This window comes from Crotalus tigris, unplaced genomic scaffold (genome assembly GCF_016545835.1).
Source record: "Crotalus tigris isolate CLP2741 ecotype Arizona unplaced genomic scaffold, ASM1654583v1 scf7180000017783.2778290, whole genome shotgun sequence".
In the NCBI taxonomy this organism is placed as follows: Eukaryota; Metazoa; Chordata; class Lepidosauria; order Squamata; family Viperidae; genus Crotalus; species Crotalus tigris.
Window position 1 is genome coordinate 2,206,259 of NW_024096633.1, and position 17,755 is coordinate 2,224,013.

Here is a 17,755-nt window from a genome sequence, read left to right on the forward strand (position 1 = left end):
GGAACCCCACTCAGACCTATAGTCAGCTCCATAGGCTCACCTCTACAAAACCTAGCCAAATTTCTCGCCAAACAACTACAGCCCTATGCAGAATCCATCACCTCACACGTAAAAAACTCATTCCAGTTTATAGAGATCATAAAGAAACAAAACTTACAGCCCAGCGACCTACTCGTGAGCTTCGATGTTATATCCCTCTTCACCCAAGTGCCTATCAAAGAAGCCTTTACAGCTATTCAAAACAAATATAACCCTCCCAAACACATCTTAGATCTGACCAACCACTGCCTATCCAACACATACTTCATCTGTAATGGACAAAAATACAAACAAACAGAAGGAGCACCCATGGGATCACCCCTCTCACCTGTCATTGCCAACCTCTACATGGAACACTTTGAAACCCAAGCTCTAGAAAAATCAGATCACAAACCCAAACTCTGGCTCAGATACGTAGACGACACCTTCATAATCTGGCCACATGGGAAAAAAAACTGGACAACTTCCTCACACACCTCAACAGCCTACACCCCAAAATACAGTTCACAATGGAAACAGAAACTAACAACCAACTTCCCTTTCTGGATGTCTTAGTCTACAAGAAATCTAATGGCTCCCTAGGACACACCATCTACCAGAAGAAAACACACAAAAACCGCTATCTGCACGATCTCTCACACCACCACCCAGCACAGATCAACTCTGTAGCCAAGACACTCATCTCCAGAACAAAACGCTTAGCTGACGAACAACACCTAAAACCCGAACTACACACTCTCACCAATGTACTAACATCCAATGGATTCCATAGAAATAAGATTACAAACCTAATCCAAAAAGAAACCCCCACTAAAATCCAAGACAAAGAACAAGAAAACGGCAAAGCCCTCCTCCCATACATAAAAGGCACCACAGACAGAATCAGTAAGATCCTCCATAAACACAACATCAAAACAGCATTCTGCACAAACAGAAAAATATCCACCATCCTTAGAAACCCCAAAGATAAAATTGAATTAGAAAATCAAGGAGTATACGAAATCCCATGCACCACTTGTCCCACCACATACATCGGACAAACCAACAGAAGAATAAGTGCACGCATTGAAGAACATAAGAACTCAATCAAAAAAGAGGAACCAACATCTTCCCTGGTCCAACACCTTAAAGCCACAGGACATGAAATTGACTTTAAAAATACCAGAACCATTGCCAAAAGTGAACATTTTAATAACAGAATAATCAGAGAAGCCATCGAGATAGAAAAACGCCCACACAGCATGAACAAGCAAGATGATACCTCCCGCCTACCAGCCATTTGGAAACCCGCCCTTATTGACAAACGACTCCCTAACACAAAAAATGATACCAGACCCACACTCACAAAAACCACACAGGATGTCACCACCACACATCCACGCAAAAAACAAACCCAAAGCCACACCGATGACGAGGCACGACCACAAACCAGAAGCCAGACCACAGCTGCATCATTAGCCACTTTAAACCCCTCCAATCCATACATGAAGCAAACTGACACCCTCCATGAAGAGGAGACACGACCACGAACGCGAAGCCAGAAAATAGCAAGGCAGCCCAAAATCTTAAACCCCTCTGCAACTCAGACTAACCTGAGCACAACCAAACAGAACACTCCCCCAGCCAATCAGAGCACAGCCAAGCCCCTAACCATTCAGAACACACCTCCACCCAATCAGAACACAGCCAAGCTCCCACCCAATCAGTTCATACCCCCACTGGCAGTTAAAAGGAATAAACAGCTAAGACCACACATTGCTGCTCAAAGCACGAAGCTGAAAACACCAGCCTGAAGATGACGAATGGGACTTCGTCGAAACGTCGCCAAGACACTTCCAATTTTACGCGGGAGAAAACCCGAACAACCAAAGACCTACATACAAATACCTGCGAAAACCTCAGAAAACACACACACACACACACACACACACACACACACACACACACACACATATATATATATATATATATATATATATATATATATATATATATATGTCATAACTATGATTTATTTGCCAAGCATTTGAATTTTATCATGTGACCATGGGGATGCTGGAACAGTCATAATTAATTTTTTACAATGCCCTTGTAACTTCAAACAGTCACTAAATGAACTGTTGTAAGACAAGGGCTACCTGTAATATGGTGGAAAATATTGATGAAAGGACAATATACTTAGTGATCAGTTAAGAAAATGGTAGTGGCCACTTTTTATCAGGATTTCTTCTGTATCATTTCTGGGATTTGTATAATATTTTTACTCCCTTTTTAAAATGCTTTCATTTTTGCCAGGTATTGGAAACTCCCACTATTATTCAGTTTTAGATTAGCATCATCAGAGCATCTCCTTTGTTTAGGTTGTGAGTTGATATTATTCAAAGCTGTTCAAAACTGAAATCTCGCTTAGAAAGCAGATATGAAAATTGGCAGCCATGTTATGTTTTTGTATGATGTACAACTCCTAAAGTTCACTAAGCTTGTGCAGCCAAATAATGACAGCATAATTTCCTGCCAATTTTCAGCAGGAAATAAAAAGAAAATATCTAAAGACTCACCAGAACCTAGCTCAAGAATCTGCTTGGAATAAAGATCACCATCTGAGCATGATTATAATATCTTTTATTACCATTAATAGACAATATTTGATAATAAGAAAAAAGAGTTTTAGAGATGAGGGACAAATTAGAACCTATAGATAATAAGCTAGTGCAAAAGAAACCAATGGAATGCTGACGTACAGCTTGATGCATTGAGTATCTATCATCTATCCTTTATCATCTAAGCTTTAGCTTGCAAAATATAAAAATAATTGTATTCACTCTGATTAAAAGCACCTGCCAACATCTGAGAAACCATAATATCCTGGTCGTCCTCAACTTAACAACCAGAATTGAGCCCAAAATTTCTCTTGCTAAGTGAGAAATTTGTTAAGTGAGTTTTGCCCCATTTTACAACCTTTGTTGCCACATTTGTTAAGTGAATCATTGCAATGGTTAAGTTAGTAACATGGTTGTTAAGTGAATCTGACTTCCAATTGACTTTGCTTGTCAGAAGGTCACAAAAGGGGATCACATGACCCCAGGACACTGCAACCCTCATAGATATGAGTCAGTTGCCAAGCATCCAATTTTTGATCATATGATTATGCGGTCATAAGTATGAGAAATGGACATAAGTCACTTTTTTCAGTGTCATAACTTCAAACGGTCACTAAACTGTTGTAAGTCAAGGACAACCTATTCTGACCCAAATTTAAAGCGTTCTCTTTTAAATCCAGTCAGATAGTTAACTCAAAAGAAACGATGTTATAATAAGCAAAATATATTTTAATGAGAAAGATTACTTGCGTTCACATTGTGATTGGTGCTGCTGGAAATACATCTTTGTTCATCTTTTAGATCATTCCTTTAGGTAAGAAAGTATTGTTCTTCATACCATCTTTATAATGACTCAGACTTATTGTGTGACCTTCCATGACCCATGCTTCTTACAGACAAAGAGATTTCCATGTGGCTTGTGTCCAGGAAGTCTCCCAATGACCTTTGGAACTCCTCCCACTGATTCATCCACATACCTAGCATTTAACCCAATAACTGCCAGACACTCGAACATAGAACTATATGGTGCATAGAGCTATATGGTCCATAGAGCTATATGGGCCAGAATACTACCTGTAATTCTATAAATTAATCTGATGATAAATTAGCTAAAGCCAGCAAAGAATAAAAAAAACCAAGAAAAACCTAGGTAAATGGCAGCACCTGGCTACCTTGACTAGGATTAGAAGCCAAACAGGATTGAGCCAGGTTAGTATTTGGATCGGATACCTTAAAGGATAACCAGCACTGTAAACTAAACAGGGAAGCCGAAAAATAACCTGGAAGAAGACAATAACAAGCAACTTTTATTCTATTGTCAAGAAAGCTCTTGGACAGGTCCATGAAATCACCAGAAGTTAAGTTTGTGTTGAAAAATAAAATTGTAGTCACCCTTGATGATATGTGAATTATCCAATCATATCTATTTGATGTAGGTCATGAATCCAATTCAGAAAAAAATGTGGGTTTGTGAATACTCAAGCATGCCTTAAACCAGAGGTCTCCAACCTTTTGGGCACCAAGGACCGGTTCCATGGAGAAAGGTTTTTCCACGGACCAGAGAATGTGATTTTGTGTGCTGCCTGCATCCTACAGATGAGAATTTGCTTGCTTGTGCGGACCATGTTGCTGGCATGCTGTGGCCCGGTACCAATCCACAGATCAGGGGTTGGGGACCCCTGCCTTAAACCACTGAATTGGTTCAAAAGCATCCAATTCAATTTCAAATGTCAAATTGATTCTAAAATTAGAATTGACAATTTCATGTAAAGGGATAATTCAATCAGATCTCTTTGCACTGGATTTTCAAATTAAATATTTTTACTGCGTGTGTGTGTGTGTGTGTGTGTGTGTGTGTGTGTGTGAGTGCAGTAAAAATATTTAATTTAAAAATCACAGTGTGTGTGTGTGTTTTAAGTGTTCTTCTCTTTCAGCAGTTTCCCAACCCTGCTAATTCCTTTTACATAGCATCACTCATGTTACCTATAGAGCAAGAGGCAATTTAAAAATCCCGACGAGAAGCCAGTTCTAAAGTTTATTTTATTGCATGTCTAATTAATGTGTTTGGGAATAAGTCTCATTGTACTCAGAGGAATAAATCTGTGAACAAACCTGTACGAGAGTGTGCTGTTAATAAATTGTATACTAAGAACAATGCTGAACTGCTACACAGGGATGTTACAAGAACAAATAAATTGGAGAATTGCAAAGCATTCTGCAAATGAGAACTACAGATAAACATTTTCATCACATGCCCAGGAGAAATGGGATTACAGGAAAAAAATGTTTCACATTGTAGTATGGCACTTGAACCATCTCAAGGAAACCATTCTGTTCTTCTCTGACTCCTATAGGGAAAACTAGTGTAATTTGTGAATGAAGGTTTGATCTTTGGAATGTTTCTCTTTCATTGAAGCAAGATATTTAACAACTCTTAAACTCTCTTTGATGTCAAAGCTTTTTTTCTTGTAAAGTTGGGGATACTTCCTAACAACATTTCCTAGTAACTGTGGGAAGCATGTTTGGAGATGCAGAAGCCAAAGGTTATCTGATCCAGAGAAAATCCATGCTTGCATGGAGCATCACATCTTTACAAGCACACTCAGCACTCATCTTTTCCAGTTACCAGAAAAATAATCAGGGTTAATGATCTATACAGTCCATCTGGAAGCATGATTTTATCAATAAAAAGTGATAAAGTACAACGTCATGCAGGATACCAAAGGTTTGATATATGTTGGAAGGAATCACATATGGCTGATGAATAAAAAGAAATACCCTAAGTGAGGATCTAAAGTTCCATATTGAGGACTTGTCCCCAAGCAACTGGATCCCACAAACCTCCTTCTAAATTTTAATAAGATACCATGACAAGACTGATAGAAAAGCCAGAGTCCAACACTTCAGGTTAAAAAGTAGAAAAGAGGGTCTAGTTATATGTGATGGTGTGTCAATGTGTTAGTTTGAGCATTTCTTAATTCTTCAGTTTACTATCCTGTTTGTTATTGTTTGCTGCTATTCCTTTTGGCACCTTTTTCATATTGGGAAATCTTTTGGAATCAAGATGGTAAAAGACAACTTTGGGTATTTGATTACAGATTTAGATTTTTATATTAATAATCTCTGCTTAAATTAGTCAGGAAAACTGTTGATCAGCAGAGCATACTGCTAATTAGTTGTACCAGAACTGAAAAATATATTAAAGGACCAAGTGTATTGAAGCTTTGAGTGAGTAAACATTTGCAATTATTGTACTGCATATTGTTGTCTTCTGTGATTATTGTCACCATGGAGGACAAAAGTCCTGGAAGGACTTTTTCTTTCTCATAATATTATACTAAAACTGAAACAAGATTAAAATGCCATGACACTGTGTTGGAAATGAAGGGTTTGCTATTATGCTGCTGGTATTTCTATGGTGTGCTAAAGGAAAAAGCAGTTGTGATTGTCATTGCATTGAAAATTCTTGTTTGGACAGTATTACCCCAATCTGGTTATTATAGTTGCATAATTATATTGCCGCATAACTGAGGTGTGCATTCAGCTACATATCTGAATTCAGACCTAAACGAGGATGTAGTCTAGGGATATGGAACCTGATCACTTTTATATGTTTCAGGTGTCAGCTTCCATTAGTGACAGTCATGTTGGGTAAATGGAAAGATTGTGGAAGCTGTCAAATGAAGGTTTTTTTTTTTTTTTTTGGCAAGCATTTAGAAAAGCTCGTTATGGTGGAGCAATGGGTCATATTCCCCTTCTTCTACTTATCTTTCTGTGTTGAAGCAAAAGTTTGTAAAGACTTTCAGTGCTCACCATATTCTGAAGCCTGGGTCTTGACCACATTCTTACCACATTCAGTCAAAGCTTATTTTCAGATATTTCTGAAAATAAGTGGGTATAGAATGGGCTAGTATGCACCTTCCTGGAAGGTACACAATTCCATTTGCCAAATGGCCAAAGAAGATTTAACCTTTGAAGCTTCTTCTTAAGTGAGTTGCATATTCCAATATGTAACAATATCATCACTCATAGCTAGCACAACCAGCTTGTTTTAAAAGAAAAAGAGTATAATTTACTATCGGATTGGGGCCATTATATCAACATCAATCATCCTCTGGCTTTAATTGCTTCAAGCCTATTTTACATTTCCTGATGCTTCAAAAGGTGGAAGTCCTTTCATAACAATTATTGATATAAATAGAAATGGGCCTGGAAGAATGGTATATTTGTAATGGGTCACTGAGCCTGCCTAATATGCCTTATTGCTAGATATGCTACATTAACTGTCTCCATGTTTGCCTTGATCTTTGACAGTACAAGCATTCCAGAAAAGCTGAAACTTTTAATTAGAGACCTGTGCAGCTTTGCCTATTACTAGTGTAATCATTAAATTGATTTTTCCAGTCCATCATGTAATTGTTCCAGCGAAGGAATCCTGCTTTCCACTTTTGTTCTGCTTCATCAATATTTTCTGTAAAACATGAAATGGGTGGCATTAATCTAAATTTAAATCTCTTTGTACATTAATTGAAAAATAATCCTGATTACCAATGCTGTTTTGCCCTAAATACACCACACACCATTTTGCCCTCCTTTTTGTCACCTGATTTATTGTAAATTCAAAGGGCAAAGTTTTAACTCTGGATTATAACATAATCAGTTAAAATGAAGAATTATTCTTCTGGCCCAATATGCCACATCATTTGCATTTTCAACTTTCACACCCACAAATGACATTTAACAAAGAACTTACAATTTACTATTTGATGGCTGAGGTCCAGATGCAGACTTTCAGTTAAAGGATGCAATAAATTTTCATAAATTTATTTTCTTGGCATAATCAATTATCCATACTACCAATTGAGGAAGATTATTTAAAATATAGCAACATGATTTTGGATATTATAATAGATCAGCAAAATAAGAAAGATTTATATATCCAGCTGTTCAGAATTAGAAAGGATACACTAAGAAATGGTTAGAGCTCGACACATACCGCTTTTGTTTTTAATTTTTAATCTACTAAATTGATAGATATATTAATAACAAGGAAGGAGAAATTATCCAATGATTTTTCAAGGTAAGTGAGATTTGTATCCACAAATCTCAGTGACATCATCACACAAGTGACATGTTTATTTAATTTTATGACATAAGGACATGACATGTCCTTTGTGAAATGGCTTTATATTTTACAGGTCTTCATTTATTCTCACCTTATACTTACATAAGGATGTATCATACCCTTACATCCTGGACATAAACTATTTCAACTCCTCCCCTCAGGATGCCACTGTAGGGCATTGCATGTCAAAACATTAGATGGAGAGACAGGTTTTTCCCTCATGTCATCATTCTGCTGAATACGTAATTACCACAGTACTGTCTTACATCTAAGGTTATCTATAACCATGTAGTATGGCTGTATTACTATTATCCTTCTCATTATTTTCTATTACCTTCTCCTATTGGTATCTTATGATTATATTAATTTGTTGTTTGTGTGTACACTGAGAGCTTATGCACTAGAGACAAATCCCTTGTGTGTCCAATCATACTTGGCCAATAATTCTATTCTATTCTATTTTATTCTATTCCATTCTATTCCATTCCATTCCATTCCACTCCACTCCACTCCACCCCACTCCACTCCACTCCACTCCACTCTGAAAGCAAAATATCTCCTTAATGTTAATAATAGCATCATTGTTTTAAAAAGGGTCAAGTTGAAGGACTGTTCTCATGTGATTTTCCTTGGAATTTATTGAAAGAATAAACTTCCAGTTTAGACAGGACATTCACACATATCTTGGGCAACATGGTAATTAAATAATGCAAGAGCAAATCCCCAATTTTAATGGAACTATAACTAAGGATATTTTCTATAAGCTACAATCTGAAACAAGTAGTACTATGGTGTTATCGTGCTCTTGGCAGAATAAATGGCCTAAACATGAGATGTCACTTTACACTGAGATTTTTTAAATAAATAAATAGGAGGAACAACAATTCTACTGAATCCACCTTGTACATGACTACTAATCTCAAGGTGCCCTTGAACTATTTTTAGTATTCTATCTCAGTCATTGGTTCATACAATTTTATTAAACTATATTGCTTTGCAAAGCAGCTTTAAAGGGATTTGAAGCTTTGCACAGTGCTTGTACAAATGTGATTTTAGAAATAATGGGTCAAATTTTGATCTAATTATACTAAAGGTAGACCAAATAAAATCACTGGAACTTAAGAAACCTTACCTAAGATGAATCCCCATTCTTTTCAGCATGTCTAATTATAACTAAATGCATTCATCATGTTATACTCTTTTGTGCTGCTGCTATTTTTGTATTACTGTTATAATCTTTACATGAGCAAAGTTGCTTGCTTTGCTTTTTTCATACTGCTGTATCATAGTCACTGAGTTTGAGCAACAATGACTTGCTATATGCTAGTGGAAGTACTATCCAGATTATAGCATTAAAAGATATTCCTCTTTGCATGCAAAAAAATAATAATAATAATAATTCAAGCATATAAAATAAGATTGGTGGGGGGGGGGGTAGAAGTGGGGAACCTATCTAAAATTAATGGAGATTTATTTTAGTGAATATTATCTTTTTAGAATAAATGCTGTATTTCATTTTACAAAAATAATTATTTACCCACAAAGTCTTAAAATTGAAATTAAAATGTAGTAGTAGCAAGATGAACTTGAATTAACCAATCTACTGAATACAAATATATTTAGCAGCAAAATTACCTGTCATCTCCAGAACCTTAGGAAAAAGGATGTTCCAGAATCTACACGTCTGAGCACGCAATTTTGTTTGAATCTCTGCAGCATTTGTGCTTAATGCTAAGTAGTTTTGTTCATTGGTTGTGAAGATTGGCCATCTTATCCCATTAATCTGACTTCCATTGGGTGTTCTGTAAGATTAAAGAAAAGTATTAGAGTCCTCATGGGAAATTAGCTGGACATATCAGCCATAAAAAAAATCCTGTTGATCATTCCAAACCTTGGAAAGTTTGCATAATTCTATACATAAACATTCCTGGTGCCCTGGTGGTGCAATGGTTAGAATGCAATATTGCAGGTTAACTCTGCCCATAATCTGGAGTTCAATCCTAACAGGGCTCCAGGTTGACTTAGCCTTTCATCCTTCTGAGGTCAGAAACATGAGGACCCAGATGGTTTGGAGCAATATGCTTTGTAAAGCACTATGGGATAGCATATAGCTGTGGTGGTGAACCTATGGCACATGTGTCACAGGTGGCATGAAGAACCATCCCTGTGGGCATGTGTACCATTGTCCCAGAGGAGGCAGGCCCAAGCTGCTCCCCTTCGCCTCTCCATGTGTGGGTGGATCTGGGCTGGATGGTGGAGGCAGTTGCCAGCGTGAGTCCAGATATGCCTGCAGAGCGATTTTGCGCCCCCCCCATGGACAATCTGGGTGGCAGAGGCCTTTTCCAGGCTTCCGGAGCCCAGATCGGGCCACTGGGGCACTGCAAAATTGCCCCGTGGCCATGGATTTAAGTTCCACAGGCTTGGAAAAGGCCTCTGTCACCCGGATCAGCTGTGGGGGAGGGCGCAAAATCACTCTGCAGCCATAGATCTGGGTGGCAGAGGCCTTTTCCAAGTGGCAGCAGCAAGGCAATCTGCGCAGCAGGTGGGGGGGGAACGGCGGTGATGGCAGCACGATCCATGCGGTGGGTGGGTAGGAAGCAGTGGCGATGGCAGGGCGATCCGTGCAGTGGGTGGGGCACAATATGAGAGGTGGCAAACAGCTGCGTCATGCCAAAACTGGCCATTTGCTGCCTCCTGCCCATTGCTACTGCCATGAGGCCACGGAACAAACCAGCAGAGGTAAGTAAGAAACCAGGTTGGGGATCTGCAAGGGTTGGGTCAGAGCAATGGGAGAAGGGTGCTCTGCAAGGGTTGTGGTGGGGCGGTGGGAGAACGGCGCTCTGTGAGGGTTGGGTCAGACACATGTGGGGCTGCTGCCTTGCTTGCCATGCCGCGCTGGATGGGCTGGACTGGGCCAGAGTCTCCATGCCACTTCTTCCCCAGCTGACATCGGGAATGCCCACCCATCATCCCAGGGCAGCTGCCGCAGTCCCACGCTCTCTAGCCTATCACTGGCCAGTTGGGCGCATCGAGCTCAGGCCTTGGGAAGATGGAGGCTGGAGGGGGAGAGCCATGGCTGCCCAGCTCCTCCGCCTGAGGAGGAACTGGGCAGGAGGAGGATGGAGGAGGAGGGATGACCAGGCATGGGTGCAGCACTACCCACAGGAAGAATCTGACCAGCCCCAGCCTGGAGGGGGGAGAGGCTGGGGGAGCCTGAAGGGAGGCATCCCAGAATGCCTGGCTGGCCAGCGATGGGCTAGAGAGTGCAGGACAGTGGCAGGTGCCCTGGGATGAGCAGTAGGTGGGGTGGGTGCTCACGATGTCCATGGGGGAAGAAGGTGCAAGGAGCTCCACACCCAGTTCAGCCCAGCCCCAGCATGGCACAGAAAACGAGGCAGCAAACCCATGTGTGTCCCCATGCATGAGTGCACCCCCCTTGCCAGGAAAGTGGAGCCGTGACATTTGTGACAGAAGAGCACAGGTGGGCAGTGAGGAGCCCTGATCCCAGCACAGCCCTTCTCACTCTCTTCCTCCTCCCCTCAGAAGAGCTGCAGGGCTCAGGAGCCTCGCCCCATGCCCCCTAACAACCCCCCCAGGGAAAAAAACCATCATGAGACACTCTTCTGTTTTAACTTGTTTTCCTTGTCGCTTTTTGGAGTTTTCATCCTGCTTTCGTGAGACAGCAGCATTTGGAAGCGGGTATAGCTGCCTCTTCCTCTCCAAGTCATCAGCTGAGCAAGAAGCCCTCCTGCCCACTGTCCCACCCACCAGAGACCCCCTGGATCTCCCCCAACCCTGCCTGGCCTCCACAGGCATCCCTCCCAGGAGCAACATCGAGCTGGCCATGCCCATCCTGGCCATGCCCACCCATCTGCCATGACCACCATAGCCATGCCCACCAGCAGGCCATGCCCACCCAGTGGGCCACACCCACCCAGCAGGCCATGCGCATCCAACACCCAGTGATACAGAAGTGGGTTTTGGGTTGCAGTTTGGGCACTTGGTCTCTAAAATGTTCGCCACCACTGGTATATAGTATTGCTAGCACAAATAGTAATAGCAAGGATGACAATATGCATTTGGAATGGATTGGATTTTTCTTGATGCATTATATATCATTAAGTAATCAAGTTATAAATTATGAAGATAAGCCCAAATTTTCAAGGGTAAAGAGAAATGTCTTGGATAACAATAACAAAAAGAAATCCACTAAATGCTTAATGAGATTGCTAATGTCTCATTTGTATATGTGAATGACATTGCATTGTTTTGTTTCCTTTTAGGCAGAAATTTCTGTAACTATGTGCAGTGATGTAGGTAAAATGAATAATAAATATCCTGATTAAAGTATGTTTTTTTTAAAATAAGTTTCATAATGGAAGAAAGCATCTTTTATCTGTTGAAAGTAGATAAAGTGGGGAAAATGTCTCAGAAGTATTGCTATAAACAAAATTCTCTACTGGAATTTTATTAATGCAAGTTTATACATTAAAGATCACTTACTATGCCTTGCCATTTATAGTAGCATGATGGAATAAATCTGTGTGGATACGAATTGTGAGAGAAAAATTGATGTGAAGAATGTTACCAAGAACAGTTACAGAAATTGGGTATGTCTAGTCTAATGAAAAGAAGGACTAGGGAAGACATGATAGTAGTGTTCCAATATTTAAGAGGTTCCTACAAAGACAAGGGAGTCAAACTATTTTCCAAAAAAACAAAAGGCAAGATGAGAAACAAGGGATGGAAACTAACCAAGGAGCAATCAACCAATGGAACAACTTGCCTTGAGAAATTGTGGGTGTTCAATCACTGGAAGCTTTCAAAAAGACAACCATTTATCTGAAATGTTATAGGGTCTCCTACTTGAGCAGAGGGTTGGACTACTTTATTTAGGAAGAGATAGTGGAGAAAAGGAAAGGGGCAGGATCATAGAAACAGAATAACAGAGTTGGAAGGGACCTTGGAGCTCTTCATTCTGATTTAATCACTGACCCTTTAATCCAATACAGACTGTTGAGGTTGAATTGCATACATTCTTTGAAGCTTCAAGCAGAATTTCAGGCAGATACCAGCAGTTATATATATATGAGATTTACTGCATTTTAAGCATGCAGTTCACCATTGTTTTATGGTAATTCCACTTCTTGCCTTGACCTATGCAATGTGTTTTGATTTCTCTTGCAGGGTCTAAATCTTCACAGAATGTGCACAGATAGACTTTTCATAACAGAAGGATTGGAAATATAATCTAGTTAACATCTATAGGTAGTATAAGGGGCTGCTCCCATGACCTTGTTTTTCCCCTAATAATGAACACTTTTCATAGTGGAAACACTTTACATACCTGAAGAACCATTTCATTCCAACAACAACGCCTTGCCCATTTGTTTTAGCAGAAGGGGATGCTGTGGACCCTGTCAGTCAAGGAACTCTGGCTGGTGGGGTCCAGAAGAAGGGCTTTTTCTGCCATTGTTCCTGCCCTTTGGAACATTGTGCCCCTCAAGGTGCAATCACCCCCCCGTTCTTCCTAAAGAGTCTCAAAATCTATTTATTTACTTATAAATTTATAGACTGCTCATCATACATCAAGGTAACTCTAGTTTTGTCTATTGGCCTGGACCCCCAATGGGGGCAATCCACACTGGCAGTGATTAGTGGACTGGGAAGAAAAGCCCATCTTTTCACCCCACTATATTCTGATTTCTAAGTTATTTAATTTCCGCTAATTTTATATTTGCTGTTTTAATGTTATAATGTTTGTATTTTTCTTTTACAATAGTGGTAAGCCATCCAGAGTCACCAAACTGTGAGATGAAAGATATATAAATTTAATAAATAAGTAACAGCAACAATCGCTCAGATTCAGAGAGACCTGGACTCCGACTGGGCAGTGCCAGCCGAGTTGCCAGGGGCTGGTCTTAGTCATGTTATCTGGAGCGAGTTTGAGCCTGTGACCCCTGATGAAGTGGACAAGGCCGTGAGGGCAATGAATGCCGCCACCTGTTTATTGGACCCATGCCCCTCCTGGCTGGTTTCTGCCAGTAGGGAGGTGACACAAGGCTGGCTCCAGGCGATAATCAATGCCTCCTTGATGGAGGGGTCTTTCCCGCAACCTTTAAAGGAAGCGGTGGTGAGGCCCCTCCTCAAGAAGCCTTCCCTGGACCCAGCTGTTTTGAAGAACTTTCATCCCGTCTCCAACCTCCCCTTTGTGGGGAAGGTTGTAGAGAAGATGGTGGCGTCTCAACTCTTGCGATCCTTGGATGAAACCAATTATCTGGACCCTTTTCAATCTGGTTTCAGGCCCGGCTACAGCACTGAGACTGCTTTGGTTGCACTGACCGATGACCTCTGGCGAGCCCGGGATAGGGGTTATTCCTCTATCCTGGTGCTTCTTGACCTCTCAGCGGCTTTCGATACCATCAACCATGGTATCCTTCTGCGTTGTCTCGGAGAGGTGGGGGTGGGTGGCACCGTATTGCGGTGGTTCTCCTCCTACCTCTCTGACAGGTCACAGTCGGTGTTGGCGGGCGGACAGAGATCGACCCCTAGGCGCCTCGATCATGGGGTGCCTCAGGGCTCGGTCCTGTCCCCCCTCCTTTTTAACATCTACATGAAACCGCTGGGTGAGATCATTCGGCGACACGGGGTGAGGTAATCATCAGTACGCGGATGATACCCAATTATATATCTCCACTCCGTGTCCTTTCAGTGAAGCAGTCGACATGATGTGCCAGTGCCTGGAAGATGTGAGGGTCTGGATGGGGGTGAACAGGCTTAGACTCAACCCTGATAAGACCGAGTGACTGGGTCTTGCCTCCCAAAGGCCAACTGGATGGTCCATCTTTAGTCCTGGGGGGGCAAATTTACCTCCCTCAGTGCAGGCATGCAACTTGGGTGTCCTCCTGGACTCACAGCTAAATCTGGAACAACATCTATCGGCTGTGGCCAGGGGGACCTTTGCACAGGTTCACCTAGTGCACCAGTTGCGGCCTTATTTGGACCGGGAGGCTTTACTCACAGTCACTCATGCCCTTGTCACCTCAAGACTGGATTACTGTAACGCGCTCTACATGGGGCTACCCTTGAAGGGCGTTCGGAGGCTGCAGTTGGTTCAGAACGCAGCCGCAAGAGCGATTGTGGGCGCGCCAAGGTACGCCCACGTGTCACCTATCCTCCGCGAGCTGCACTGGCTTCCTGTGGGTCTCCGGACGCAATTCAAGGTGTTGGTTATCACCTTCAAAGCCCTTCATGGCATAGGGCCAGGTTACTTACAGGACCGCATTCTGCCGCACAGCTCCCAGAGACCGGTGAGGTCCCATAGATTGGGCCTCCTTCAGGTCCCGTCGGCCAGACAATGTCGGCTGGCGGGCCCTCGGGGAAGGGCCTTTTCTGTGGTGGCTCCGACCTGGTGGAATCAACTTCCCCCCGAGGTTCAAACTACTCCCACCCTGCCGGCCTTTAAGAAAGCCGTTAAAACTCTCCTGTTCCGGCAGGCCTGGGGCTGATGTCCCTGGGATATGATCGGACTCGTGGTATGACTGTATGACTGTATGATTGTATTATTTTATTGTTTTATGATTGTTTTAACTTTGTACGCCGCCCTGAGTCCTTTGGGATTGGGCGGCATATAAATATTTGAAAATAAATAAATAAAATAAATAAACGGTAAAATATGCGTCTGAAATGCATACTCCAGGATCAATCCTGGACATCTCCAGTTAAGAAAGAATTAGTAGAATGCATATCAGTGGTGACAGAGACATAGAAGAGATGCTTCTAGTTCAGTTGTGTATAAATACAACAAATGAGGAAAATTAAAATTCCATTTTATAATTTGACATCCATTCTTCAGGAGAAAACTTTGCAAAAAGCTGGGGCGTAATCAAATCACAAAATAAAGGCCTAAAAAAACATCAACAAAAGCTTCCCTTAATGTGGCTTGCAGAACTTTATGAATGCTATCTAATAACATTCAGAGAGGGCAATGTAATAAAAAGGCTTGAATGTGCAGAATTGAACTTAGTAATTTGGTATTCTTCTCCATGGTATCGAGCCAGGAAAGCTGGCAAAAAGAAAAAACCACCTCTTTCTGAGGACAGGAAAGGTTTAAGATTGTTTACCTACCTAAAAGGAAAAGATAAAGATTGGCCATTTGAAGAAAATTTGGAGAATTGTAAATGTTTACTTCAGAGATTTCTCTCCCCCCATCTTGAAAAGGCAGAGTTGTTAATGAATGCTACATTTACTTGCTGGAAGGCCTTGATAAAAGGGGATTGGATTTGAAGTTCATGTTCAGCTGAAGAAAAGAAGCTCATTCAGGAGGTAAATTGTTTGATTTATACAAGGGCTGGATTGTCATACAATTATTCCAAAAGAACAAAGATGCTATAATTACATGGTGTGACACTGGTAAATACCCAGTGATGCTGTTTGTTTTACAAAAGACACCCGTTGTTTTTGTTACAGCCACAGTAGGACACCTGTAACAACTCTCCACAGCAAGTATTCAGATATAACAGTGGAAAGTAACTATCTAATTCTACATACGGTTTCATTTAACATTTTTGCTGAATTTTAAGCATAGGCTAAGGGATGGAAAATATACCTCATATAAATTTTGTCTGCCCCAGAGCTTATTCTCACCAATGTCCCATGTTTGGATGAACTTCCCCTATGAAAACCTTACCTACCAGTATTATCTGTGCAGCTGTGATATTGATGAGGCCTCCATTATGTCCTGCAAAAATGGCACAGTATAATTTTGAGGGGAACTGTGAAAAGAGCTACTGGAAGCATCACAAAGGGTTTCTTTCCAATGCACCCTTGGAAGCCTCTGAAAAGCTTTTATGACTGCTGGAGAAGGCTAAGAAGAGGCTTAAAGTGATGTGAATGACCTTGAAGCACAAAATGCCTCCTAGTCAAAGCCTTTTCTCAAAGCCTACTGAATATCATATTTTATTCTACTTGGCTGAGACTGTACAAGAAACAAACAAAAAGGCCACAATATGCAGCTAGTGATGTGTTTTATGGGCAATTGATGCATTGGAATCTTCCTGTGTAGTGTACAGAAGCAGGAAATACTTCGCTAATCACAGAAATAGAAAAATGTTGTTTCACATGATTAAACCATGCTCAAGCTAGGAATGGGGGAACATTTCAGAGAATGCACTTTTGTTCTTGAAGCTGATCTAGCTACTAGTTGGCTCTAGTGCAATTCAAGATGCTTCTTACCAATTTTAAATCTCTGTATACCTCAGGGACGGTTCTCCAAGACCACTTACTGTGAAATAAATATCTCTATCTTATAAGATCAGGACAGATAACCTGCTGATGATCCTGTTCCGTATGGAGTCAGGCCTTCATAAGAGAGGTGCCCTTCCTAAGAAATAGCTTGTTCTCATATACACAAAGTACCATCAACCTGATGAGTTTCTGCAGAAAGATGAAATTTGGCTCTAGGAAAGAGAGCATTTTGGGGGTGTTAAGGTTGGGTATGTTGTAACAGGGTTATTTTTAATCTTTATGTTGTAGTCTGCTGAGATTCAGACAGAATAGAGTGGCATAGAAATCTTAGTAATAATAATTTAAAACTTATGTATTAGATAGAAAAATAATTAGGAAGACATATCAGAAAAAAAGTGACTTGAGACTTCTATTAAAGCTGGGGATTTTAAAAAACATGGCTTTGAAAAGATAGGGTTTCATTTCTTTGCATTCCACTCTTGTTCTGATAGTGATTAAGAGTGCAACCTCTGTCCTTTTCCTCTTAAGATGATCAACTTTTTCAGATAAATACTAAGCAGATAAAATATAGTCTTCTCCATGTAGTACTCACTAATTTGTTGAATGAATGAATGACTGAATATGGAGGAGGCTCATAAATCTAGTATTAATCCACTAAAAACAATTCTCTGCTTACTGTTGCTCTCTTTGTTGAAAAGGAATTATGAAGAGTGCAACTGAGTCCCAAGCATGAAATGAATAGGAT

At 40.9% G+C, this 17,755-nt stretch overlaps 1 protein-coding gene across 2 annotated transcripts in view; it reads right to left on the bottom strand.

Moving 5' to 3' along the window:
* Positions 1 to 3,929: 3,929 nt before the first annotated feature.
* The window catches only part of BCHE (butyrylcholinesterase), a 58,563-nt gene continuing 44,737 nt past the window's right edge, over positions 3,930 to 17,755 (bottom strand). For both annotated transcript variants that reach the window (XM_039342287.1, XM_039342288.1), the window contains exons 3-4: positions 9,400 to 9,566; positions 3,930 to 7,110 (exon numbers count right to left, since the gene is read on the bottom strand). In XM_039342287.1, coding sequence (XP_039198221.1) covers positions 6,986 to 7,110; positions 9,400 to 9,566 — 292 coding nt within the window. In that variant the 3' untranslated portion in view covers positions 3,930 to 6,985. The remainder of the gene's footprint in view (positions 7,111 to 9,399; positions 9,567 to 17,755) is intronic.